General features: G+C 48.2%; 4 protein-coding genes across 5 annotated transcripts; 2 read left to right on the plus strand and 2 right to left on the minus strand.

Moving 5' to 3' along the window:
• Positions 1-846: 846 nt before the first annotated feature.
• lnx2a (ligand of numb-protein X 2a) lies at positions 847-7,332 on the plus strand (the record flags this gene model as incomplete). The annotated part of the gene is made up of 10 exons (XM_083682930.1): positions 847-923; positions 2,358-2,593; positions 2,817-2,954; positions 3,173-3,372; positions 3,640-4,077; positions 4,381-4,557; positions 4,805-4,982; positions 5,309-5,552; positions 6,197-6,355; positions 6,602-7,332. The coding sequence occupies 10 exons, from the start codon at positions 847-849 to the stop codon at positions 6,735-6,737; spliced, it is 1,983 nt and encodes a 660-aa protein (XP_083539056.1). The 3' UTR covers positions 6,738-7,332.
• A 250-nt stretch (positions 7,333-7,582) lies between these two features.
• On the minus strand, positions 7,583-10,474 carry gtf3ab (general transcription factor IIIA, b; the record flags this gene model as incomplete). Its single annotated transcript, XM_083682640.1, has 9 exons — positions 7,583-7,883; positions 7,993-8,046; positions 8,381-8,700; positions 8,861-8,944; positions 9,245-9,318; positions 9,435-9,523; positions 9,710-9,806; positions 9,977-10,065; positions 10,361-10,474. 9 exons carry the CDS (start codon positions 10,472-10,474, stop codon positions 7,743-7,745), a joined length of 1,062 nt encoding a protein of 353 aa, XP_083538766.1. The 3' UTR covers positions 7,583-7,742.
• Positions 10,475-14,339: 3,865 nt separating this feature from the next.
• Positions 14,340-16,581, minus strand: rpl21 (ribosomal protein L21). The gene is made up of 6 exons (XM_083673406.1): positions 16,538-16,581; positions 15,810-15,888; positions 15,603-15,664; positions 15,396-15,508; positions 14,843-14,993; positions 14,340-14,463 (listed from the first exon to the last, which is right to left on the minus strand). Exons 2-6 carry the CDS (start codon positions 15,874-15,876, stop codon positions 14,374-14,376), a joined length of 483 nt encoding a protein of 160 aa, XP_083529532.1. The 5' UTR covers positions 15,877-15,888; positions 16,538-16,581; the 3' UTR covers positions 14,340-14,373.
• Positions 16,582-16,772: 191 nt separating this feature from the next.
• usp12a (ubiquitin specific peptidase 12a) lies at positions 16,773-21,647 on the plus strand. Of its 2 annotated transcripts, XM_083676164.1 has the most exons (10): positions 16,773-16,948; positions 17,085-17,309; positions 18,377-18,457; positions 18,646-18,859; positions 19,195-19,430; positions 19,592-19,668; positions 19,845-19,928; positions 20,092-20,289; positions 20,481-20,559; positions 20,762-21,647. In XM_083676164.1, the coding sequence occupies exons 2-10, from the start codon at positions 17,262-17,264 to the stop codon at positions 20,861-20,863; spliced, it is 1,119 nt and encodes a 372-aa protein (XP_083532290.1). In that variant the 5' UTR covers positions 16,773-16,948; positions 17,085-17,261; the 3' UTR covers positions 20,864-21,647. The 2 variants fall into 2 exon arrangements, with proteins under 2 accessions (XP_083532290.1, XP_083532289.1); XM_083676163.1 differs by having other exon boundaries at positions 16,773-17,309.
• The last annotated feature ends 1,407 nt before the right edge of the window (positions 21,648-23,054 follow it).

A 23,054-nucleotide genomic window follows, 5' to 3' on the forward strand; every position in this document is an offset into this window, starting at 1 on the left:
TGGTGCACAAGCTGCTGGACAAGCTGTCTGTGTCCTGCCCTCTGACCCCAGCCTGCTCCTTCAGCATGCCACGCTGCGACCTGGAGGCCCACCTCAAACACAGGTACGGTCCGCATACAGTGGGAGGCTGGTGGAGGTAGAAATTGGAGGACGGGCTCATTGTAATGCATGGATTACACGTATTTGATAGCATTCCTCATTCCGTTCCATGGTTATCACAGTACTGCATGCACACGACAGGAACACGCGAACGACAAGACACGTCGATGACACACCTTCAGCGTTGTGTGACGTCAACGCTGAAACTGCACATATGCACATGCATGCACACACACACACACACACACACACACACACATACACAGAAACACTAACACACACTGTATCACAGGTAGAGTGAACCCACTGTCCATACAAGTGTAAAAAAACAAGTGTTCTCCACACACACACACACACACACACACACTCATGTTGGCCCACATCTAGCCTACACTTCACTCTCCACACTTCACATTACACAAGTGATGGTGCTCTATATAGCATGTTTAAAAAAGGGGTGGGTTTTGATCGCCGCTAGCAAGCCTGTGATTGGCTCTGGCGTTGTAGTAGCCTGTGCTGTGGACCACTCCACAACACAGATCTGAGTCCAACGCGGATAGACTCACTCCCCACTCGGAATTTGAGTTTTAATCCATCCTCGTACTATGTAAGTAGCCAGCCTGGACCAGCCGCTGTGAGACCCCGTTGGAGGATTACTGGGGCCTGGGTCATGTGATGGGGGGGGATTAGTGGTTACCTCCTCGTCGTCATGTGTTGGCCGACAGACTCTCTATGTTCGCTGCCACCATGCTGAGCAACTTCAACAGCAGAGACTTGTTCAATCACTTCTTCTGTGAGACCGCCAAGGGTAACCCTGACCTCTGGTGAGTGAGTTACATCTCCATGTCAGGTCTCCTCTGTTTGGGGGTGTCATTCTACCCAGCCTCACACACACACACACACACACACACACACAACCCTCGATGTGTGTGTGTGTGTGTGTGTGTGTGTGTGTGTGTGTGTGTGTGTGTGTGTGTGTGTGTGTGTGTGTGTGTGTGTGCGCGCGCTGGGGGGGAATCTAGCTCGGTAGAGTTGGCGGTTAGGTGAATGGAGGTAGATAAAGTTAAGTCTGAAGTTAGTGAAGTTCTTAGTGTAAAGTCAACTGTATTGTACATGTAGGTGAAAGCTGTGTAGAACTCGGTCTCTGAGCTGTGATAGGTTAATGCTAAGCTGTTGTTGTGCTTGTCAAAGGGATCAGCCAAGGTGTTGAAATAGATCTGAGCTGTGTGGAGTTTTTTGTCTGGCTGTGTAGAGCCACTGCTGAACTCAAAGGAACTGAACCGTTTCATCAGGTAATTCAGTCACGTAATTCTCATTGGCTGTATTCCACATACCTATCGCAAATGGAGCTTTCCATTTCTGTTTTGACACCTGCCGCCTAACCTTAGCTGCTAAACACGAAGGTGTCAGAGGAGATTTACCTTAACAAGCTTACGCTAACAAGCTGTGGCTAACCAGCTGTAGCTAACAACAACAGGCTTTCTGTGAGTCAGCTGTCTGGACACGGGACACCCAGCCCAGTAAAGTCAGGCCCAGTACAGTCTCTGAACCAGGGGAATCTGATACTACTAATACCGTATCAAATAATTTTGAGATCTAGCACCCTTCTTTTTACTCCACCAAATGCTCTCCCTGAGCGGACAAACATTGTTCTTCTGGCCTCTTCAGAGACCGGAACCCTCTGCCCCTTTATGTAAACTAGGTGTTTGTGCGGTGGGAACTTGTGTCAGGTGCTTCAGTGGGTGAAAGGCTAAGCCCCGTGGGCCCACGTGGCCTCTCCAGCCCGTAAAGGCGCTAACAGGCGCCAGCGATGGTATAAGATGTTGAGTTGATTGTCAGTCAGGTTAATCAGCATTGGTTGTGTCAAAGTCGCTATAAACACAGGGATCGGACACTGCACACAAAGGGTTTTCCGGACGGGGGATCGTGAGTTCTCTAGAAGGGGTCTCGCTCTTCCAGGTATACCACCAGAATAAGATGACCTCATTGGAAGAGGTCCTCATTGGTCGATGCCCTGGATCAATGCAGCAGGCATCCTGTAGTAGCTCTTTATGACGGGTGTAGAGCTTTAAGTCAACAGGAGCAGGTTGTGTTATTTGTGTGTGTGTGATTTTCCATAGGATTGGGTCCAGTGTGTGTGTATATGTGTGTGCAGTGTATGTTGGCCTCAGTGTGAGTGCGTTTGTAATTCATGTGTGTATGTGCGTGTGTGCATGCGTGCGTGTGCGTGTGCGCGTGTCCATGTATTCTGTGTGCAGGTGTCCGGGGACGAGGTCTCAGCAGACGGTAGTGGATGGTCCTCGTTTTGAGAGCGGAGAGGAGCCAGCCATGGTGACTAGCCCACCCAGGTCCCCCAGGTCCCCGCAGACTGATCTGAGGGAGAGCTCTCCCTCACCCCCTGGTGGCCCCTCCAAAGCATGCAGCAGTGTGCCCATGTGGACTGATGAACCTGGCCTGGATAACCCTGCTTTCGAAGAGAGCACTGAGGAGGACAGTGAGTGAAACCAACAGAGAGAGTGTATCTCTATGCATGTGTGTGTGTGTGTGTGTGTGGTGTGTGGTGTGTGGTGTGTGGGTGTGTGTGTGTGTGTGTGTGTGTGTGTGTGTGTGTGTGTGTGTGTGTGTGTGTGTGTGTGTGTGTGTGCGCGTGCGCGTGCGCGTGCGCGTGCGCGTGTGTGTGTGTGTGTGTGTGTTACTCACCCTGTCTCTCTCTCAAGGTGTGGTTGGGTTAGAGTGTGTCATCCCCCGGGTGAAGCGGCCCCTCAGTAACCCCTGCATCCACCTCCTCCGCACTGCCAGCTCCGCCTCCTCTGGCTGGGACTGCCCTGAGTCCCCGCCCCTCTCAGCAGAAGAGGGTAGGACATGTCACATGATCATCTCTGTTCGCTTAATCATTGATAGATGGAATGCATTATTCTTGTGGACTGTGTAGTGTATAGTGTTTTCATATGCATTGAGTATATAGATATATAGATAGATAGATAGATACATACATACATACATACATACATACATACATACATACATACATACATATATATAATATGTGATGTGTTTGTGTTGTGTGTCCTAGGTTGTGTGAAGTTACCCTCCCTACCAGAGGGCGAGATCACTACCATCGAGGTCCACCGCTCGAACCCCTATGTGGAGCTGGGCATCAGCATCGTCGGGGGCAACGAGACGCCCCTCATCAACATAGTGATCCAGGAAGTGTATCGCGATGGGGTCATCGCTCGGGATGGGAGGCTGCTGGCGGGGGATCAGATTCTCCAGGTGACTGACTTCTGGGTGTAATCCATTGATCTAGGTAGATCAGTGGTGTACCTCCTCTACCTCCTCCCTCTCTTCATCCCTCCTTTCCCTCCTTGTACAGCTGTTGTTTGTCTACCTGCCGTTCTCATCCTTCACTCCTTTAATCCGACTTCAGATCCACCCTGCACCTTCCTATCTCTCCATACCCCCCCAACCCCCTTCCACCTCTCCATCTCCTCTCACCCACTGCTTACCCCTCTCTCTCTCTCTCTCTCCCCCCCTCCGCAGGTGAACAACGTGGACATCAGCAACGTTCCCCACAACTACGCCCGCTCCACGCTGGCGCGGCCCTGCGCCACCCTGCAGCTGACCGTCCTGAGGGAGCGCCGCTGTGCCTCCCGGCTGGCGCCCTTCTCCTCCTCCTCCACCACCACCACCACCACCCCCTCCTCCTCCTCGGTGCCCCACGCCCCCTGCTCCACCCCGGAGGGGGCCCCCTCCAGCCCGGCCAGCCTGAGGATCACCCTGCACAAGCGGGACTCCTCTGAGCAGCTGGGCATCAAGCTGGTGAGGAGGACGGACGAGTCCGGGGTGTTTGTGCTGGACCTGCTGGACGGGGGGCTGGCCGCCAAGGACGGGAGGCTGTGCAGCAACGACCGCGTGCTGGCGGTCAACGAGCAGGACCTGCGCCACGGCACGCCGGAACAGGCGGCTCAGATCATACAGGTGAGACCGGGATATCTAGATATACACACACACACACACACACACACACACACAGATCAGGGGAGGCTGGGGGGAGGTAGAAATCGGGAGGACGGGGCTCATTGTCATGCATGGACACGGGGTGAGGAATGGTATCAAACAGCCTCCACTGATAGAGAGAGAGGTAGAAGTGGAGTATTTGAGGGATTTAATAGATTCACAACCTCATATCACTGCTTTGGGATGAAGGTCTGTGGGAATACAGTGGTTTCGTCATACAGGTAGGTAGCCCCTCCTTCAGGCTTCTTCCCTGTCATCTCACAGGCCAGCGGCGAGAGAGTCTATCTGCTCATTGGCCGGCCCAGCAAGCAGACCCCTCCCCCACCGCCAAGCTCCTCCTCCACCAGAGACCTGTACTGCCATGACCATTTCCTGCCCAACCACAGCTCCACCCCCAGCCCAGTTCCCACTGTTCACCTGGCCCGAGCCAGCACCCACAGAGTGAGTAGTGTGTGTGTGTGTGTGTGTGTGTGTGTGTGTGTGTGTGTGTGTCCTGTGTCCTGTGTCCTGTGTCCTGTGTCCTGTGTCCTGTCTGGAGACGGTTAGTGGGTTTTATACAGCTTGTGTTTTACCTGGTGTGTGTGTGTGTGTGTGTGTGTGTGTGTGTGTGTGTGTGTGTGTGTGTGTGTGTGTGTGTGTGTGTGTGTGTGTGTGTGTGTGTGTGTGTGTGTGTGTGTGTGTTTTGTAGGACCTCTCCCAGTGTGTGACCTGTAAGGAGAAGCACATCACTGTGAAGAAGGAGCCCCATGAGTCTCTTGGTATGACTGTAGCAGGGGGGAGGGGCAGCAAGAGTGGTGAGCTGCCAATCTTTGTGACCAGCGTCCAACCACACGGCTGCCTGTCAAGGGATGGACGAATCAAACGAGGTGAGCACTACATCAGCCATAACTATGACATGTCTGGTTTTGACTTGTCTCAGTTGGTGTTTGACTCACTCTAGCAGCCATAGGTGATAGTCAGGGGAGGCTGGTGAAGGTACAAATCAGAGGATGGGCTCATTGTAATCCATGGAATGGAATCCTCATTCCATTTCATGCATTACAATGAGCCCGTCCTCCGATTTTTGCCTCCACCAGCCTCCCCTTGTGAGAGTAGTAGATGTGCTCGTTCAGTACGAGTTTCTCTCTCTCCTTCTCTCTCTCCCTTTAACCCACACTTCTCTCACTCTCTCTGTGTGCACCTCCCCCCCCAGGTGATATCCTCCTGAGTATCAATGGACAGGACCTGACCTACCTGAGTCACAGTGAGGCGGTGGGCACTCTGAAGGCCAGCGCTGCGTCCTGCTCTGTCCAGCTGAGGGCGCTGGAGGTGAGCATGGTGGAGGAGCCGGGGAAGGGCCAGACCCCCGAGGACCAGCTGCTGCCCCCCCACACACATGACAGCGACTACGACGCCAGCTGGTCCCCTTCCTGGGTCATGTGGCTGGGCCTGCCCAGGTGAGGAGGGAGATACCTGGACGCTCCTGGGGAGAAGTGTGTGTGTGTGTGTGTGTGTGTGTGTGTGTGTGTGTGTGTGTGTGTGTGTTGATGTTTACTGTAACTGAGGGGGCGTGTTCTGCATGGGAATGTGGGAGTGTGTGTCTTGATTTTCCACATGTTGCCGTGTATAGTGCATATGTGCATATCCTTATGTTTGTGTGTGTGTTTGTGTGATTTTGTTTTTTCGGGAGTGTGTGTGTCTGTGTCTGTCTGACACAGTGAGTGTATGTTATGTAAGGTTGTCCATTTAGGGATTATGTGTGTGTTTGTTGTGCTGAACTGTTCAACAGCTGTGGATTATCAAGTGAGGGGCATGTGGAGACATCCCCCTCTCTCCCCAGTTCATCTCTTTGAGACTGGTACAGAGAGGGCAGTCTCAAACTCCCCCCTCCTTTTCTCCCCCCTCCTTCGCTTTTTCTCCTCCACCCCCCCTCCCCCACAGTCTGCCTCTCTTTCTCTCTCTCTCACTCCTTGTCCTTCTCTCTCTTTCTTTTTCTTGTCTCTCCCTCCCTCCCTCCCTCCCTCTCTCAGTCCCTGTGCCCCCCTTCTGTGACTAAAACACTGACTCAAATCTCTCTCTCTCATCCCTCCCCCCACACCAGCTACCTCCACAGCAGTCATGAGATTGTCCTGCGTCGAAATCACCCCGGGAGCTGGGGTTTCAGCATTGTCGGGGGATACGAGGAAAACCATAGCAACCAGGCGTTCTTCATCAAGACCATTGTCCTTGGAACGCCTGCGTACTACGACAGCCGCCTCAAGTAAGTGTCCAGTCACATATGATGTCATTCCTGAAGTCAACTGTGTATCAGAAAACACCCTCACACCCTAATATGGCTGACACTGACCCACGGAGAGGGAGGAAGGCCTCCGGTTGTTGGTTGATGGATGTGTAATACAAGCTTTTACCAAATAGCGCACATAGTATATAAATAGGCCAACAATCCAGATGATCCAGTGTTTTTTAGTTCCCATGGTGAGTTGCCTCTATCTGTCCATTGTTCTAGGTGCGGGGACATGATTGTGGCCGTGAACGGGCTGTCGACAGCGGGCATGAGCCACTCGGCGCTGGTCCCCATGCTGAAGGAGCAGCGCAGCAGGGTGGCACTCACTGTGGTCTCCTGGCCTGGCAGCTTGGCCTAGCTGGACCACAACTAGGCCGAACCAGGCCAAACTTAGCCACTTCACTACTCAACCAGACTTTAATGAACCAGAATGCTAGAATGCTGTAGGACCCATGCCATGCTGAATAAACCCACGCTAGATTGCCCTGGACTGGGTTTTAACCAGGTACCAAACTAAGCCAGACTCCCTGTAGACAGGAGTCCAACGGGGTGAAATCACATAAGACTAGGTTGAACTGTGCCAGACCGCGTCACATGACAGACTGCACTCACACACACACTGCTGTGTTCACTTCCATACCGTGAGAGTGGGACTGAAACTGCTATGGAAAGTACCGGTCTCTGGACTGTATCGCTTCAATGGGCCGCAATAGAAAACCAGGGCCATATTCAGGTGGACATAACGTCACAGAACATTCAGATAGAAATTCCCTGCATAGAACAAATATGATTCTCTGCCATGTAGAATAATGAATTATATCAACTCTATAACCTATATTTCTATCTACAACATTGTAACCGTTGCGTCCAGCTGAATAATCCCCGGGCCTTACTGGAAACCTGCCACACCCTCGGGGGCGGGAAACGCCCCCTGGACGCAGCCTTAGGCCTCATCACCGTGACGACCAGCCGTCCGCTCCGCTGGGGTTTTATACATGTGTGTGAATGTGTGTTCTGTTTGTTTAATAAAGCTTTCCCACAGTGGAAAAAAAAATTGCCTGTTTTTTTGCTTTTCCCTGTGTGTGTATACATACATGTGAATGTGTAGCTTACCTGACTACAACTGAATATAATGGGGAAATACTTAATTTAGTGCACACTGTTTTAAGTTGTCTCTAGTTCAGAAAAACATGAATACAGAGCTGCAAGCAGTGAGGGTTTATTTCATAAGTGGTTGTTAAACAAAAACATTTTGCTCCTCAAAACTGAAGAAAAACATATGAACACGGAGCGAATTATTATGGTCCACCGTTCCGGAACACATCCAAGGTTGCGATGGACCAGTGCAGTTCAAAGGGGTGTATTATGGGATGGTGTCGTCCAGGCTGGTGTTGCGTAGCCTGGCTGCCAGTCTTATGGTCTGTGCCTGTGTGGACTCGGTCCCAGACTTTGACATACCGCGCTTCTTACGCGAGGACCGCCTCTTTTTAGGGCGTGACTTCGTCTACAGTGAGAAATGGGTTCATAACACAACACAAACAAATTATAAACTTGCCGATAACTCAACAGATCCAATTTGTCTTCCGTTTGCCCAACAGTACCAAATAATTTACCGGCAGTTTCTTCTTTGCTGGGTCATGCACCACTCCATGTCTTCTCAAACTCTCCTAATGAGGAGAAGAAGTTCAGTTTAACACTCACTCACCAAAAAAAAGAATAAACTCAGCACCTCTTGATCAAGCAGTCAGTGAACGATCAATCCATCTGCATTTTGCAGAGAGGCAGATTTTAATGCAAGCAGTGGGAATAGTCACATCAACATGCCTGCTTGTGCAGATAACAACCCCTCACTTCTTGCTGAGAGGAGAGTCTCTGCTACGAAAACAAACAACTGGACCAGGCCTCCCTGAATGAATATGTCTGTGGGAAAAGAGCTGTAACTTTTACATGTCGTTACCCAAGCCACTCAAGAGAATAAAAGCACAAGTCAGGAGAGCTCACCTCCATAGCAAAGCTCTTTCCACAGCCTTCACGAGTACAGCTGAAGGCCTTCTTGTTCTCGTGGAAGTCCAGGACATGGTTCTCCAGGTTGAAGCGGGTGGTGAAGGTGGTCTTACAGCCATTTTTGGAGCACTGGAACACTTTCTTCTCCCCGGTGTGGACACGCAGCTGGTGCTGCTGCAAGAACCAGGCCACTGGGAACCACCTCTTGCAGCCATCACATGGCAGCATGACTGAACGAACACACACAGCTGGGAAACTCACAGCACACTTTACACCAGATATTGCACAGTACTTCAGTATGCGCTTCGGATCATAAACTCAACAACATACAAATTCAAGTCACGGCAAGTTATAAGTGTTTGCCAATTCATTCGTTTTTTTAGCAGGGTTGGAAGTAGTTTAACAGTCAACACCAGGAAACAGAGGAGCAAGACTCACTCCACAGCTACAAGGAGGGTGGTGTGAAGGCATACGTACCTTTGTGTTCAGCCTTCCTGTGCTTCTGGTAGTCCGTCCAGGTCTTCCCCAGAAAAGGACAACCATCCTCAGCACAGGGGTAACCTGGGATATGAGCCCAAGCATAATAGACATTAACTCATTTAGCTCCGAGGGTAGAAGGGGAAGTCACCCAAATTGTCAACATTCTGGAGTGCCAAGGGTGACTTTATTCACCAAAAATGCATAAATTATGATGCTTCATTTTGTAGCCAATGAAAGTATTGTTGCTAGGTAAATACCACATAAGAATTGACACTATAGGTGGTGAATGTTCCAGAATTCTTTCGCAGTTAAAAAACAGCACATATCTCTATATTAGTTTCTATGTGACCACTGAGATGAATGGTGTAGGAAGGAACTCACCTTGATGGACTTTCTCATGGTGCTTCAGTTTCCTAGAAGCAGTGAATTGTTTATTACAGCCCTCAAAGTTACAACTGTAAGAGGAAGAGAAAATATCTTGAGCGAGAGATCCTGATGGTGTACTAGGCCATAAGGTGGTACAACAGGAACGCTGTGTGTGAGTGTGTGTACATACACACATCATACTCACTGAAAGGGCTGCAGCTGTGTGTGCTCACACATGTGTATGTTCAGTTGGTTCTTCTTGTTGAAGTCTTTGCCACAGTCCTTATGGGCACACTGAAACACAGAAGACTAAGAACACAGCATCTCACCAGCCACTGACAGTGGTAGACAAGTATCCTCCATGTATGTAGTATGACCTATGCTCATCAGTCCAATTTGCCCCCCCCCCACCATCTCCTGTCCTTTATCCATACAAACCTTCACCTGACATACGTGTTCTACTGAAGACACACAGCTTACTTTATAGCGCCTTTCCTGGTGCTGGTGAATGCGGGCCATGTGGTTCTTCATGCTGGCATGTGTGACGAAGGCCTCTGTGCATCCTGGAGCCAGACACCTGGAGACACCAACAGATGGGCTGAGCGGAAGTCAGTGCTAGCTTGGTTGAGTTGTTAGCAATATGCATAGAGAAAAATAAAGCAAACAAGCAAGCAAGCATGCTGTATGTCCCGTCCCCCCCCTCAGAAAACATGCAGTTCAAAATGTTCCCTATAGACTTGCTTGTACGGTTTTTCTCCACTGTGGCCCAGCTGGTGTCTAGTGAGTTGGTAGCGGGTGCAGAAGCTCTTGTCACAGTGATCACATGAGAATGGTTTCTGATCAAGAGAAACATCACAAAGAAGGTTTCCGATTCAAAAAAACATCAATGCCACATGGGGATATCCAGTACACACACACACACACACACACACACACACACACACACACATACATACATACATACATACATACATACACACACACACTTGTAGACCAAAGCACAGAGCACCAAGAACCAATGTCTCTCTACCAGTGAATTAAAAACAAAAATAAAAACTTTCCCTTGTGATCTTGAAAAAACATATAAGTAGTTATTGAGGACCACAGACCAGGGCAGAACAGGCCACTCACCAAACCTGTGTGTTTGCAAAGATGAGCCTCTAATTTCCATGATTTATTAAAGGTGGCTTTGCAGTTCACAAATGAACAAGTATAGCCTTTTGGATCTTGTATCCTTTCCCCCATCTTGAACAACAACAGTGTCAATATGTGGTTGTTTTTTGGTAAAGTAAAGACCCACACTAAACTAAGGGCAGGACAATTACTGACCTACCACAAATGACACACCTGTGTATGATTTATTTGATTGGGTGATACCACTAAGGGATTCAATAGGGGTGTTCAATCCGGACAGGCAATCAACACTGGACTATAGGCCTACATAATGGGAAGCATTTGTTGCTTGAATGTCATGACATGTTGCATGACATTCTGTTTCATTGTCTAGATACAAACGTTAAATAGCTTGAAAAAGTACACCTTCTTAATTAACTAAATAATTAAAAAGGTGTGTTATTTCGAGCCCTTTCACACCACTTTTGAATATGGTTTGTTCCTGTTAGGGGGATTGGGACAGCATGTGTAGCACTGGAAATGAATGATTCACTAGATGTTCAGAAAATGGGCTTCTCTTCAAGTTTCTGGAGCTCAGATTTTCTAGATGAACTGGAGGATCTGTGATTGGTGAGTTCAAAATTGATTGATCATGTCGGCTACAGGAGCAGCAGGGCTTGGTCTTACACAATGATTGATGCTGGCTTTAAAACTGTCATCCAGGCTCTTTACAGCTTGTGTGTGTGTGTGTGTGTGTGTGTGTGTGTGTGTGTGTGTGTGTGTGCGCGCGCGCATGTGCGTGTGCGTGCGTGCGTGCGCGTGCGTGTGCAGGTGTATGTGTGCGCGTGTGTGCAGGTGCGTGTGTGTTGGTGCGCACGCTCCTGTGCATGCTTGTGTGCACGTGTGTAGTTTGAGCTGAGCGACTGTCTGTCTCCATTCATCACACACACATTGGAATTTACTGCTCTAATCGGGGTCTTATCAAGCTACCTCAAAGTGTTCTCTGATAGGTGTGATTTATAGTTGTCAGGAACCAGTCTGCAGTCTCGTACTCTGTCCCAGTGTGATCCTCTTTAACCCACAAACCAGTCGACCCGTTACAAAAGACAGTTCAACTCATTCCACAAGAGACGCTGAACCCAGTACAAAACAGATATCAGACATTTTAGTAAAGAGACATGTTGACAATCCAATCCAATCCTATACATCACAAACCAACCTCTAGGCTGATGTCATGATCTCATATGTGAATTGTTTTGACTTTTCTGAATGAGGCCTATTGAGAAGCCCAGGGCGTTACCTCTGCTCCCACCCACGCTTCAGGTCACGAGGCCTGGGTCAGTGGACATGGTTATCAGGGCCTTCCCCTCCCCATCCGGTCCCCCATTGTCAGGGACAGGATCAATAGAGCTGGCTCCCTATCTGTGTATGGCCATGGTCTCCACTGATAACCACCATCTAGACAGTATCTCTCCACCTATCGCCCACAGACACACAGTGTGTGCTCTTTGTTTGGCCTGGGATTTCCTAGCTCTATTGTCAAACTCCCCCTCACCCCAAGCGCACACACACACACACACACACACACACACATACACACACCTACCTTGCATTACAGACACAAATATACCCTAATTGACTCAATGGTAGCCCCTTACTACTTGTAATACAATCTTGACAAAGAGAGTAGGTGTGCTTGAACAAGGATAAACAAGGACTGAAAGAGGGTTTGTTTTGAGTCAATGAGGATTGTGTAAGAAGCAGATACACATTATAACCCAATGTCTTGTCTCCATATCATATCATGCTTGTGTTTGCTAGTCCCCCTACTTGCATCAGCTCTGTGTGTGTGTGTGTGTGTGTGTGTGTGTGTGTGTGTGTGTGTGTGTGTGTGTGTGGTTAATGTGTAACACACAGGGTCGATATGGCTGCTGGGTGAGCTGACAGACTCAATCTGTGTGTGTCAAGCGAGTGTGATTAAGGAGCTCATAGTGCTCCACTGCTTTTATCCACAAGTCATGTCTCCGCACTCTCTCTCTCTCTCTCTCTCTCTCTCTCTCACTCCTACTCCCTCGCTCTTTCTCTCTCTCTCTCTGAGTGTTTACTTTTTCCTCCTTCAATCAGTAACTCAGATGAGTCAGACCTCCAGATGAAGGCCCATTCTGTCTGTGAGAGCAGATTCACACACACTCTCACACACACACACACACACACACACACTCACACTCACACGCACACACACGCAAACACAGCAGCTCCAACACTTGATATGGCAGTGCAGTAGATTTCTTTGTTGGGTTTGCAGCTTAGGTTAAACAATTCCCTTTTTATAGATAGCTAGGTGAATAGATTTGATTTGGCAGTGTGTGGTACAAGTTGAGCTCTAACTCACAAGCAGGGGGTACTTCTTCTTTAACCCATACACAATATACCCACAAAAGATTCCTAACACGGTTGGATGTTATCTTGATATTCAGGCCTCAATGCAGTCAATACTGATCAATAACCATGGCTTTGGATGTCACCTACTGATTGATTGCATTGACTTTGAGTTCCTACGAGCCCCGTATTCATGTTAATTTAGGTTGTTGGACACTTATTATACAGGTCTGATAAGGAAGGTGTCTGGATCCTACTGGGACAGGCCAGGGGTTACAGAGGGCCAGGGGGGGGTAACAGAGGGTCAGGGGGGTAACAGAGGGTCGGGGGGGGGTTACAGAGGGCCAGGGGGGGGTAACAGAGGGTCAGTGGGGGGTAAGAGAGGGCCAGGGGGGGTAACAGAAGACCAGGTGGTAACAGGCTAGGTGGTAACAGAGGGCCAGGGGGTAATAGAGGGCCAGGGGGGTAACAGAGGGCCAGGGGGTAACTGTGTTGTGTTCCTATGGAGGGTGCTACAGAAGGCTCAAGGGTTATGGTTAAAGTGTAACAGTGTTCCACTTAATCTTGTTCCCAGACACAATAACCTGGGGACAAGGTTATGCTCCACCTAACACACATTTGCCATCACTCCCGTCCCACTATTTTCCAGGCTGTTTGTACTATCTACAGTTTAAAATGACTTCCTATTAAATATGATTAAATAAGAATTGACATGTCAGGTTTCACTGAGGAAAGTGAGTGAATTTGTTCTACCCAAATCTATTTGGCATTTGTCTGAAAAGTTCTTCTCACACTGAGAGTAAGTTCACCCTGTCTGTCCGTCTCTCTCACATACACGCTCCCCCAGCTCTGCCTCTATCTCTGTAAACTGGACGTAATTGGAGTAAATATTGGGCAAGTACTGAGGTGGGGTGAGATAACATATTTGTCAGATACCCAGTCAGCCATTCAGCCTCCGCTGATTAAACAGCACACATCAAAATAGGACTGGGGTGGTCCCTACACACACACACACACACACACACACACAGAGTAATCTCTACAACTCAAGCGCATGTCACTTATCCTGGTGCACACTGCCCTCTACTGTCCTGCTTTATGCAGGTCTAGGAGAAGACATTTCCAGTGGGTTGAATTTAATGAGGTGCAAATTTCCACATTATTGTAGGCATGTACATCAATAAGAATCCCATTTCTAATTCATTATACAGAGAACTAAATACACTGTGTACAACCCTACATGCAATATTCTGAACATCTATTCAACGCAATGTATAATTATGGACTGTCAAGATTGACAAGGGTAGACCTACATGTATTACTGGAACTCAAACTTCACATTGTTAAGGGCAGACTGGTGTGATGGTCACTCAGACCACCGGTGAAACAGAATTGCATTGATTTTGAATCACTCAGTGACCAAAGGAGGATAACCATCACTGAGCAACAGTAACACCAACCCCAACACTCACTGAACAGCTACGTAATGCCACCCCTCAAATATCACCCATAACCTCTCAATACCAGCTTAGTCTCCCCCTAAAAGTCCTGAAACATGTGAAGGGATGATCACATCTGAGTTGTTGTGTGTAAACAAGACACTGGGACAGACAGTGGGTGTGTGTATAAACAGTTTTATTTTGTCAGCACATTTAGGCCATGAACTCATAAGGTATGGGCTCCAGCAGCTGGGGCTCGTTGTTCTTGGTGCTGACGAAGCGGGCCTCACGAGGAGCATTAGGCTACAGAGAGGAGAGAGAGAGACAGATGGAGGTCAGATCACCCTGGCGACTAATGATAAAAATAAAAAAAAAGCTGCATTAGAAGCAGAGGTGACAACTTCGTTGACATCGTTCAATTAAACTTGACCAGGCATACATTTAAAATCTGATTTCTAAATGGGGGTGCATGTAGAATAGGGTTCACCATCCCCTGCTCCTAGAAAGTGACTGGGTATGCGGTCTCAATTAATCCAGAATCATATTAAGTTGATTTGTGTTAGTGCTGGGTTGAAGCAAAAGTCTGCACACCCTGTAGCTCCCCCCCCCCCCAGGACTAGAAGTGGTCGACCACCCGCATAAAATCAACCAACTCTATGGGCTAGGTAAAAAAGGTGCACACCTGGCGTTTCAGCTCCACCCAGGTGCCCTTCTGCTTGGCCTCCACCTTCAACTTCTCGTTCAGCTTGACGCGCTGCAGGAAGCTGTCCCTGCTCTTAGAGTGCTTCACATGCTCAATACGCACGTTGATTCTCTTGGCCAGGATCTTACCCCTGCAGGGGGAGATGAAGTGTTGAGGTCAGATCACAAATGAATGGAAGACCGCGTGGTGACTTCACAACCTGGATTCATGATGCGGTGAATGCATTAGGTTTCGTTGTAATATCGTGCAACCATATAAACAGTTTCTCAAGTGTTGTCTTGTAAACGACCCGTGGTCAGACAGGTGTGACTTTGGGTGTCTCATGACAAATGCTGTCCCCCACGTGAATGACCACTGAGGACATAGGACAGCCCGGGTGGCAAAGTGAAGGTGGGGTTTTGATACATAGATATTTTGTTCATAGATAGCCCATCATGGTTGGGGAGATGGCTGTGGGCTGTAGTGCTATTTCAGCCATCTTTTAGACGAAATGGATGAATACATTTCCCGTCCCACAATCTCTTGTACTTACTTGACCTGCTTGTTGACAATGATGCCAACAGCATGTTGGGTAACATTGTAGACCCTCCCTGTTTTGCCATGGTAACACTTATGAGGCATTCCTTTCTGGATGGTTCCTGTGCCCTGAAGTAGGAGAGACATTCAGAAATGTCACGTTGTGATAACATATCCAGGCCATTTTAGATTTGTAGCGGTCAAAATCAAACAAAAAACCTACCTTGATGTCAACGATATCTCCCTTCTTGTAGATTCGCATGTAGGTGGACAGTGGAATGGGGCCTGTAGGACAAAGCAAATGGTCACTTTAAATCATTGAGGACACTTAAGACATTATTAAAATGTAACCAAGGTGGGAATGCAATAACAAGATAACTGTAGCAGAAATATTAATTAAAAAATAATTGTACATCTTAAGGAAACTCACCATGCTTGCGGAAAGACCTGCTGAACATATACCTCGTCCCCCTCCTCTTGCCTCTGGTGTTCGTCATGATGCCTGTTTACTGAAAGAAGAAAATGAGAGATTAGACATCTTCTCCAACTGCTAGAAAGACGAAGCACATTTAGGTAGCAACACTGGCTATGTGGAGATGATGCCAATGAATGGTAGCAAAGAGAAGATACAGCTAGCATCTAGTTTGCTTCCATAGCCTGTGTATACTACAGCTAACTGCCAAACACATTATCGAGCAATCAAACGTGGGTTACTCGCAGTTGATCACCATTTAATACTAGTACCCATTATGCTGTTGCTGCAAACACGGTTAAGTTATTTGGATGTAAAGAGTTAAGCGCATGACGTTAACAGTCAGCAAAACGTTGACTGAAATGGCCGCAGGGATATCCAGAGCGGAATAACGCAAAGAACACTGTTGGCAGTAGTGTCATTTTGCAAGACAAGACGTATTTGCTGAATGACTTATTATGCATAAGAAATAAATAGCTTGCTACCAGCGTTGGGCCCACATGGGGAGCCATGCCGTTATCCCCATTCACTTAACACGTCATTTTATGTTATACAGACTTGCTTTAGTGGTTGATTTAACGACTCACGTGTAGAGTGTGTTTTACAGCAATGATATCAATACATTTATACGGAACAACTATAAGATTAAACTATTTTCAGATGTTTAAACACGGAGCATATCTTACCCCCGTTCGCTTGCAAGATGGCGGGTACGGCGGAAAGAGAGATCTGTGGACCCAAACCCCTCCTTCTAAAGTAGAATTCAGGAGTACCAGCATAATGCCTGAACAAAATGCTGGTGTAACCGAATTTGCCCATCAGCACTGATCTAAGGTCAGTTTGTTTGTGCAGTACTGTCAACCAGGAGTCCTGTTTCTTGTCCCCTCTGATATCTGTATACACAATAAGAATCAGAGTGACTACGGTTAATAACTTCGGTTGTCGAGCCAAAAGTGTAGTGTACGTGGCCAAACTGGAACTGATCTCACGACGAAGAAGGAATGTTGATTTCTGTTGCATATGATATCATGACCGTTTGAAATTATACTAATCTGGGACTTCAGGAGGGTGAAACCAGCAGAGGCGGTGGAAGAAGGGTCTGGTGAAACTTTACAGAACGGACGGTTGTGTTGCGCAAAATGTCAATGTCAGTGTTTCCTAACTAGTTCAAACCAAATGGTATAACATCGCCAATTGGTGTGTGTGTGTCTGAAAAATTGCACCTTTGTGCAGTTAGGATTCTGTAGCCTCTACTACTATACAACGCCAGCATCGAGAACATGGCCATCGGATGGAGATGATGGAGCCTCTACGGCGCTAAGACCGTGAGGAACCAGTCCAGCAGCAGAGTGTGCACGAGGGACTCCTTCTCGCCTCCGCGCGGATTGGGTGGAAGATGGCGCTGAGCGAATGGAAATCCTAATGACAGTTTCCAAATTTGCCTCTTTTTGTACCATGGTGAGTAAATGGCATCCCTTTACAAATTGCAAAGTGGTGTTACAGGGACACGGCACCGATTGTTGTGCTGCACTGAGCTTGTGTGACAGGGTAAATGACCAAAATCACTCTCTTTCCGTTGCTAGCAAGTCGTTTTCCTGCCTTGCCTGCGCCTACTCTGACAGTCCTATTTATCGTTTCACGTTCTGTCTAGGATGTTGTCATTCTAGGTCTGGATTAATATCCATCATTATCGATGCAATGTTAACTATTATATTGCATCAGTTCTTAATTAGACCGCTAATTTATAGTTTATTCTCAGTGTTGTCCCTATCATCGCCGCACTGTAAGCCCGTGTGACCGCAACGGCGCATATCTCTGCGGCGCTCTGTCCTGCAACCACCTAGCCACCGCCGCGTGTTTGTTGCAAGACAAGAGCAATCAGTAGCACCGGGCTTTCCAATACTTGAAACAACTTTTAGCACTTAGAAGCGCAAGGAAGCTAGCTAGGTATCCTGTTGGACACTCATTAGCGCAGCGAACGACGACACGATCAGCTGCGGCTGCCTGCGCGGTCACGGTAGCTAGCTATTAAGCAAGCAAGGTCTTGCCTACTGCTTATGTCACCATCTCTGATATTGCGTCCCGTCTCAACATTTGATTCGGGAAGGTTGTCATTTGAAGGGTGTACCCATATCAGGAAATCCTGGTTCATTAATATTCTTTTATTTAAATCGCAAAATGTCAGTGTGTCATTGGCCTCATTCGAATACTTACCACACACATCGTTCTGTCCTCCCTCCCATCCTTGAACTAATCACTGATCTAACGTGATTGTATTGGTCTAAGCAAGTTTTTCACTACATTTATTTTACCACGCAAGTCATGTCAGATCAGTGATTTATTCAAGGTAAGGAGGATGGAAGGATGCATTCAGGGCCAATTGTGATATGTCTCCTCCAACCCAATAGAGAACAGTTCACGCCCAATACACTCATATACTCTGAAAATAGGGTTTGTAGAGAGAAAAACCACCCATCACTTGCTCTCTGCCATAAATGAATCTAACAGCAGTTTTTGTATTCTAGGGCGCCAATGCCTCCGCTCTGGAGAAAGAAATTGGCTCAGAGCAGTTCCCTGTCAACGAGCACTACTTTGGATTGGTCAACGTAAGTAAAAGTGTTGTGTGTGTGTGTGCTAAATTATTCAAATGCAAACATGTTAAATGGCAACATTAGACCTACTGTATATGAATGTGTTACGTCTCCTGTGAGTGTTTGAGCTCTTGTGTGTGCACGCATGTCATTCTCTGCCTGACCTGGTCTTATATGTCTATATTCCTGTTTTGGTCCTTCAGTTTGGGAACACCTGCTACTGTAACTCAGTGCTGCAGGCTCTGTATTTCTGCCGTCCGTTCCGGGAGAAGATCCTGGCGTACCGTAGCCAGCCTCGACGCAAGGAGAACCTGCTCACCTGCCTTGCAGACCTCTTCCACAGCATCGCCAACCAGAAGAGGAAGGTGGGAGTCATACCGCCCAAGAAGTTCATCACACGACTACGGAAAGAGAATGGTGAGGAAGAGGGGGGGGGGGGGGGGGGGGGAGGGTGGCGGCAAGAGATGTCTGGTAGTTAGAGTGAACAAGGGAGCTATAGAAGAGGACAGTGACGATTTAAAGGGGTAGCGGAAAGGCATATGAGAAATTGTATCAGTACTATCAACAAATGTCTCACAAACCTCCCATTCACACTGTGCCTGGTCCACTCTGCTCTCTCTTTCTCTCTCTCTCTCTATCTATCTATCTATCTATCTATCTCTCTCTATCTTTTCTTCGCTGCTCTTTTCTCCCTCTCCCTTTTTCATCCTCTCACTGCTCTAACCCTTCTCATCCCTCCCTCCCTCCTGCAGAGCTGTTTGACAATTACATGCAGCAGGACGCCCATGAGTTCCTGAACTACCTGCTCAACACCATCGCCGACCTGCTGCAGGAGGAGAGGAAGCAGGACAAGCAGAACGGCCGGCTGGCCAACGGCACGCCCGACTCCCAGAACAACAACAGCAACGTGGCGCCCGCACCTACCTGGGTCCACGAGATCTTCCAGGGCACGCTGACCAACGAGACGCGCTGCCTCACCTGCGAAACGGTAACGCCCCGGTCTCGCTCCCCGTCCCCACACACACTCACACACACACACACACACACACACACACACACACACACCGTCACGAACCACAGGAGGTTAGAATGCTACTGAAGGGAGTTCCGATTGGACGCTGTTTTTTTTTTTTTTTTTACTCCCCTCAGATCAGCAGTAAAGATGAGGACTTCCTGGACCTGTCAGTGGACGTGGAACAGAATACATCCATCACACACTGCCTCAGGTGAGACAACACACACACACACCATGCATAAAGCACATATTGTTCATAGCTTGCCTATTCATTCATACACACCCAACTGTGTATACATGCGTGTATGAATGAATAAATATATGTATGCAACACCTGTGTGTTGTTTTATGCTCTTTGTTTGACTCTTTCTCTCTCTCACTCTGAAGGGGGTTCAGTAACACAGAGACGTTGTGCAGTGAGTATAAGTACTACTGTGACGAATGTAGAAGCAAACAGGAGGCACATAAAAGGTCAGTACCAGATGGATTTGTGTCAGTCATTATGTTGTGTCCATTGCTAATAACCGATTTATCAAGAAATGAATAACTGAAGTTATTAAATGTCTCTCTGTCTGTCTCTCTGTGTGTCTGTCTGTGTGTCTTCTACCCTGACCTGTGTGTGTGTTCCCTGTAGGATGCGTGTGAAGAAGCTGCCTATGATCCTGGCCCTGCACCTGAAGAGGTTCAAGTACATGGAGCAGCTGCAGCGCTACACTAAACTCTCCTACCGCGTGGTCTTCCCCCTGGAGCTCCGCCTCTTCAACACCTCCGGAGACGCAACCAATCCCGAGAGGCTCTACGACCTTGTGGCCGTCGTGGTGCATTGTGGGAGGTCAGTAGCCTGCTGAAGCGTTGTCTGAAAGCAACCCCTTGATGTCCGTTCCGTTCTAATTGGTCTGACGAGGGCTTTTCCCATGGGCTGTGCTCCGATCGGTTAGGAAAAGAAAATGGGGAATTAAAAAAAATGTCCAAAGTGCCCCACCGTGTGAGGGAGTGTTCCTGACTGTCTCGTCTTGTTTTCAGCGGTCCAAACCGAGGACATTACATCGCCATTGTGAAGAGTCATGACTTCTGGCTTCTGTTTGACGATGACATTGTAGAGGTAAGATATACTGTGTGTGTGTGTGTGTGTGTGTGTGTGTGTGTGTGTGTGTGTGTGTGTGTGTATGAGAGAGAGAGAGAAGGAGAGAGAGGGGGGGGATTAGTGTGTGTGCATGTGCGCAAGCATACGTGTGCCCTTGTGTGATGTTGTGTGTATGACCCCCCCCCCCCCCCCCCCCCCCCCTTGTCTTTCCCTCCTGCAGAAGATTGATGCCCAGGCCATAGAGGAGTTCTACGGGCTCACCTCTGAGATCTCCAAGAACTCTGAGTCAGGCTACATCCTGTTCTACCAGTCTAGAGACTAGTGACACTGGAGGAGAGCGCCTCCGTGTGGCGACCAGGAGGAAAACCCTGTGTCCCAGCAGTGGGAGTAGTGGACCATACAGTACATCCCTTGTGGTGTCATACCTGCACAGCTCTAATTCATACCCGTGCATAAAGTACGCAGTACTGCAGCTCAGCCTCGAACCCCACCCCACCCCCAGCCAAACACCAACCCCATCCTTCCTACCCTACCCCCACCCCCCAATCCCCCCGCCAGTCACTCAGGCAGGAGATGCTGCTGCAGGGAAGAGTTGTTTTCAAGGTTTGTGTGGTCGTTGTATCAAAGTTTTGTGAGAGAGTTGGAAAAGATGTTTTAATGAGGGTTTGTACAGAGGTTGTGTGAATGACGCGCTGGTTTTAGCATGGGGGTGGGTATTTAATAATGATTAATGTGTTGTAATATCAGCCAGGTGTCTGCACTCCCTCACACTGTAACTCTGCTATGCTCCCTGGGGCCAACTCAGAGCACACCGATGGACTGTGTATTGGAGAGAGGGGGAGGAGAGGGGAGAGCACAGTGTTCCATGCATGGGACACAAAGGGCTGTGTATTTCTACAGTGTACAGAGTGGTATTTGTATAAATATGAGAAAAAAAAGATAATATTATCATAGGAAGTTAGACCAGGAGAAGATGTATTGACACTATGGTGCACTTTTGATACCGTTTTGTAGGTGTTGGCAAGTTTAATGTGAGGGTTTGCTTGAGATGACCTGTTGTTAAATAATCATTTTCTGTTTTAAAGAAAAATAAATAAAAGCTAATAGATATTGTGTGTGTGTGTGTGTGTGTGTGTGTGTGTGTGCGCGCCCGCGCGCGCCTGTGTGCACATCACTCCTGTCTGTCTCCACACCCTCAGGTGCGCACTGATGACTCATACATACTCGACACTGCCCTTCTGTGGTTTTACACAGTAATTACACCTTCATACTGCAACAGGACCTATTTTTTATTAATTCAGTCCGCCAGTCATGATGCTGTTTGTGAGCTAACCAGCCCACATGCCTCAGTGTAACAGAGGTAAATGATGCTTAGCTAGCCAGATCAAAAGGATGACAATATCACTGAGGGCTGGACTCGGTTACTCTATAGGGATAATTAGCAAATGAATTTCCTTTCTATAATGGATGCTAAGTGATTGAAAGGCAAGGCCCTCAAGCACTAAATGAATAGAAAGATGAGGGCAGACAGAAGAGGAGAGGAGAGGAGAGAAAGGGGGGGGGCTCATACTGCTCATACTGCCTACTGATGACTACAAGTTAATACTGCACACTAACCACACTACATACTATTTAGGCCATACTGTTTCGTAAAAATGAATGCAGTAAGCGACAATTTTAAACATGCTACATCTCACTCATACTGATAAATTGTGTTCTCTTTCTGAGTAGTGTGCAGTCAATCTAGTATGCCATTCTGGCATTTTATCCATACAACATTTTTACAAAAACGTTCTAATCTTGCATACTGAAAACGCCTACTAAATAGGTCGCAGTATGAGCATTCAGACGTGGCCATGGTTTCTTTTAATAGACAGGACCAGAATAACAGGAAGTCACAGGGGGCTTGGAGGAGGAGAGTCAGTCTACACGTCAAAACTAACAACATCACTGTGGAGCAGCACTCAAATCAAACCAACACTGAACCCACACAATAAGAACAATTCCAAGATCCTCAACACACACACACACACACACACACACACACACACACACACACACACACACACACACACACACACACACACACACACACACACACACACACACACACACACACACACACACACACACACGATGAGATGACCATCAGTGCTCCTGTCTGCGTCCTTGAGCGGTGTGCGCAGACGACTGGGTCCTGGTATTGAGCTGTTGCTACCTTGTCCTCCGGTAGGGGGTATTAAACAGGACCCGTCTCAGAGTCTGGCCCGTTTGGGACTCCAGCGCTCCCCTCCCCACCCCCGCCCGCTGCTCGCTGCACAGCCGCAGTCCACAGCGATGCTCCTGTAGACGGTAAAGCCGTTTCGCTCTCCCTGCTCCCCTCATCGCTTCAGAAAAGACCAACATCCCGGTGCTGAATCTACCCCTTGGCGCTATACCTGCCGCCATCGTTATCAATAACATGGAAATACAGAAAGGTCGCGATTTCATCTAGACGGGCGCCTCACCTCAGT

The sequence above is a fragment of the Argentina silus genome (genome assembly GCF_951799395.1).
Source record: "Argentina silus genome assembly, chromosome: 1".
NCBI lineage: Eukaryota > Metazoa > Chordata > Actinopteri > Argentiniformes > Argentinidae > Argentina > Argentina silus.

Excerpts from the sequence above, each read along its gene's own strand:
- rpl21 (XM_083673406.1), bottom strand. The coding sequence starts at position 15,876 with ATGACGAACACCAGAGGCAAGAGGAGGGGGACGAGGTATATGTTCAGC. Across the intron at positions 15,665-15,809 it reads CAGGTCTTTCCGCAAGCATG|GCCCCATTCCACTGTCCACC; the intron begins GTGAGTTTCCTT and ends TTTGTCCTACAG. Across the intron at positions 14,464-14,842 it reads GGGTGGAGCTGAAACGCCAG|CCTAATGCTCCTCGTGAGGC; the intron begins GTGTGCACCTTT and ends TCCTCTCTGTAG.
- usp12a (XM_083676163.1), top strand. The coding sequence starts at position 17,262 with ATGGAAATCCTAATGACAGTTTCCAAATTTGCCTCTTTTTGTACCATG. Across the intron at positions 19,669-19,844 it reads TCCATCACACACTGCCTCAG|GGGGTTCAGTAACACAGAGA; the intron begins GTGAGACAACAC and ends CTCACTCTGAAG. Across the intron at positions 20,560-20,761 it reads TTGACGATGACATTGTAGAG|AAGATTGATGCCCAGGCCAT; the intron begins GTAAGATATACT and ends TCCCTCCTGCAG.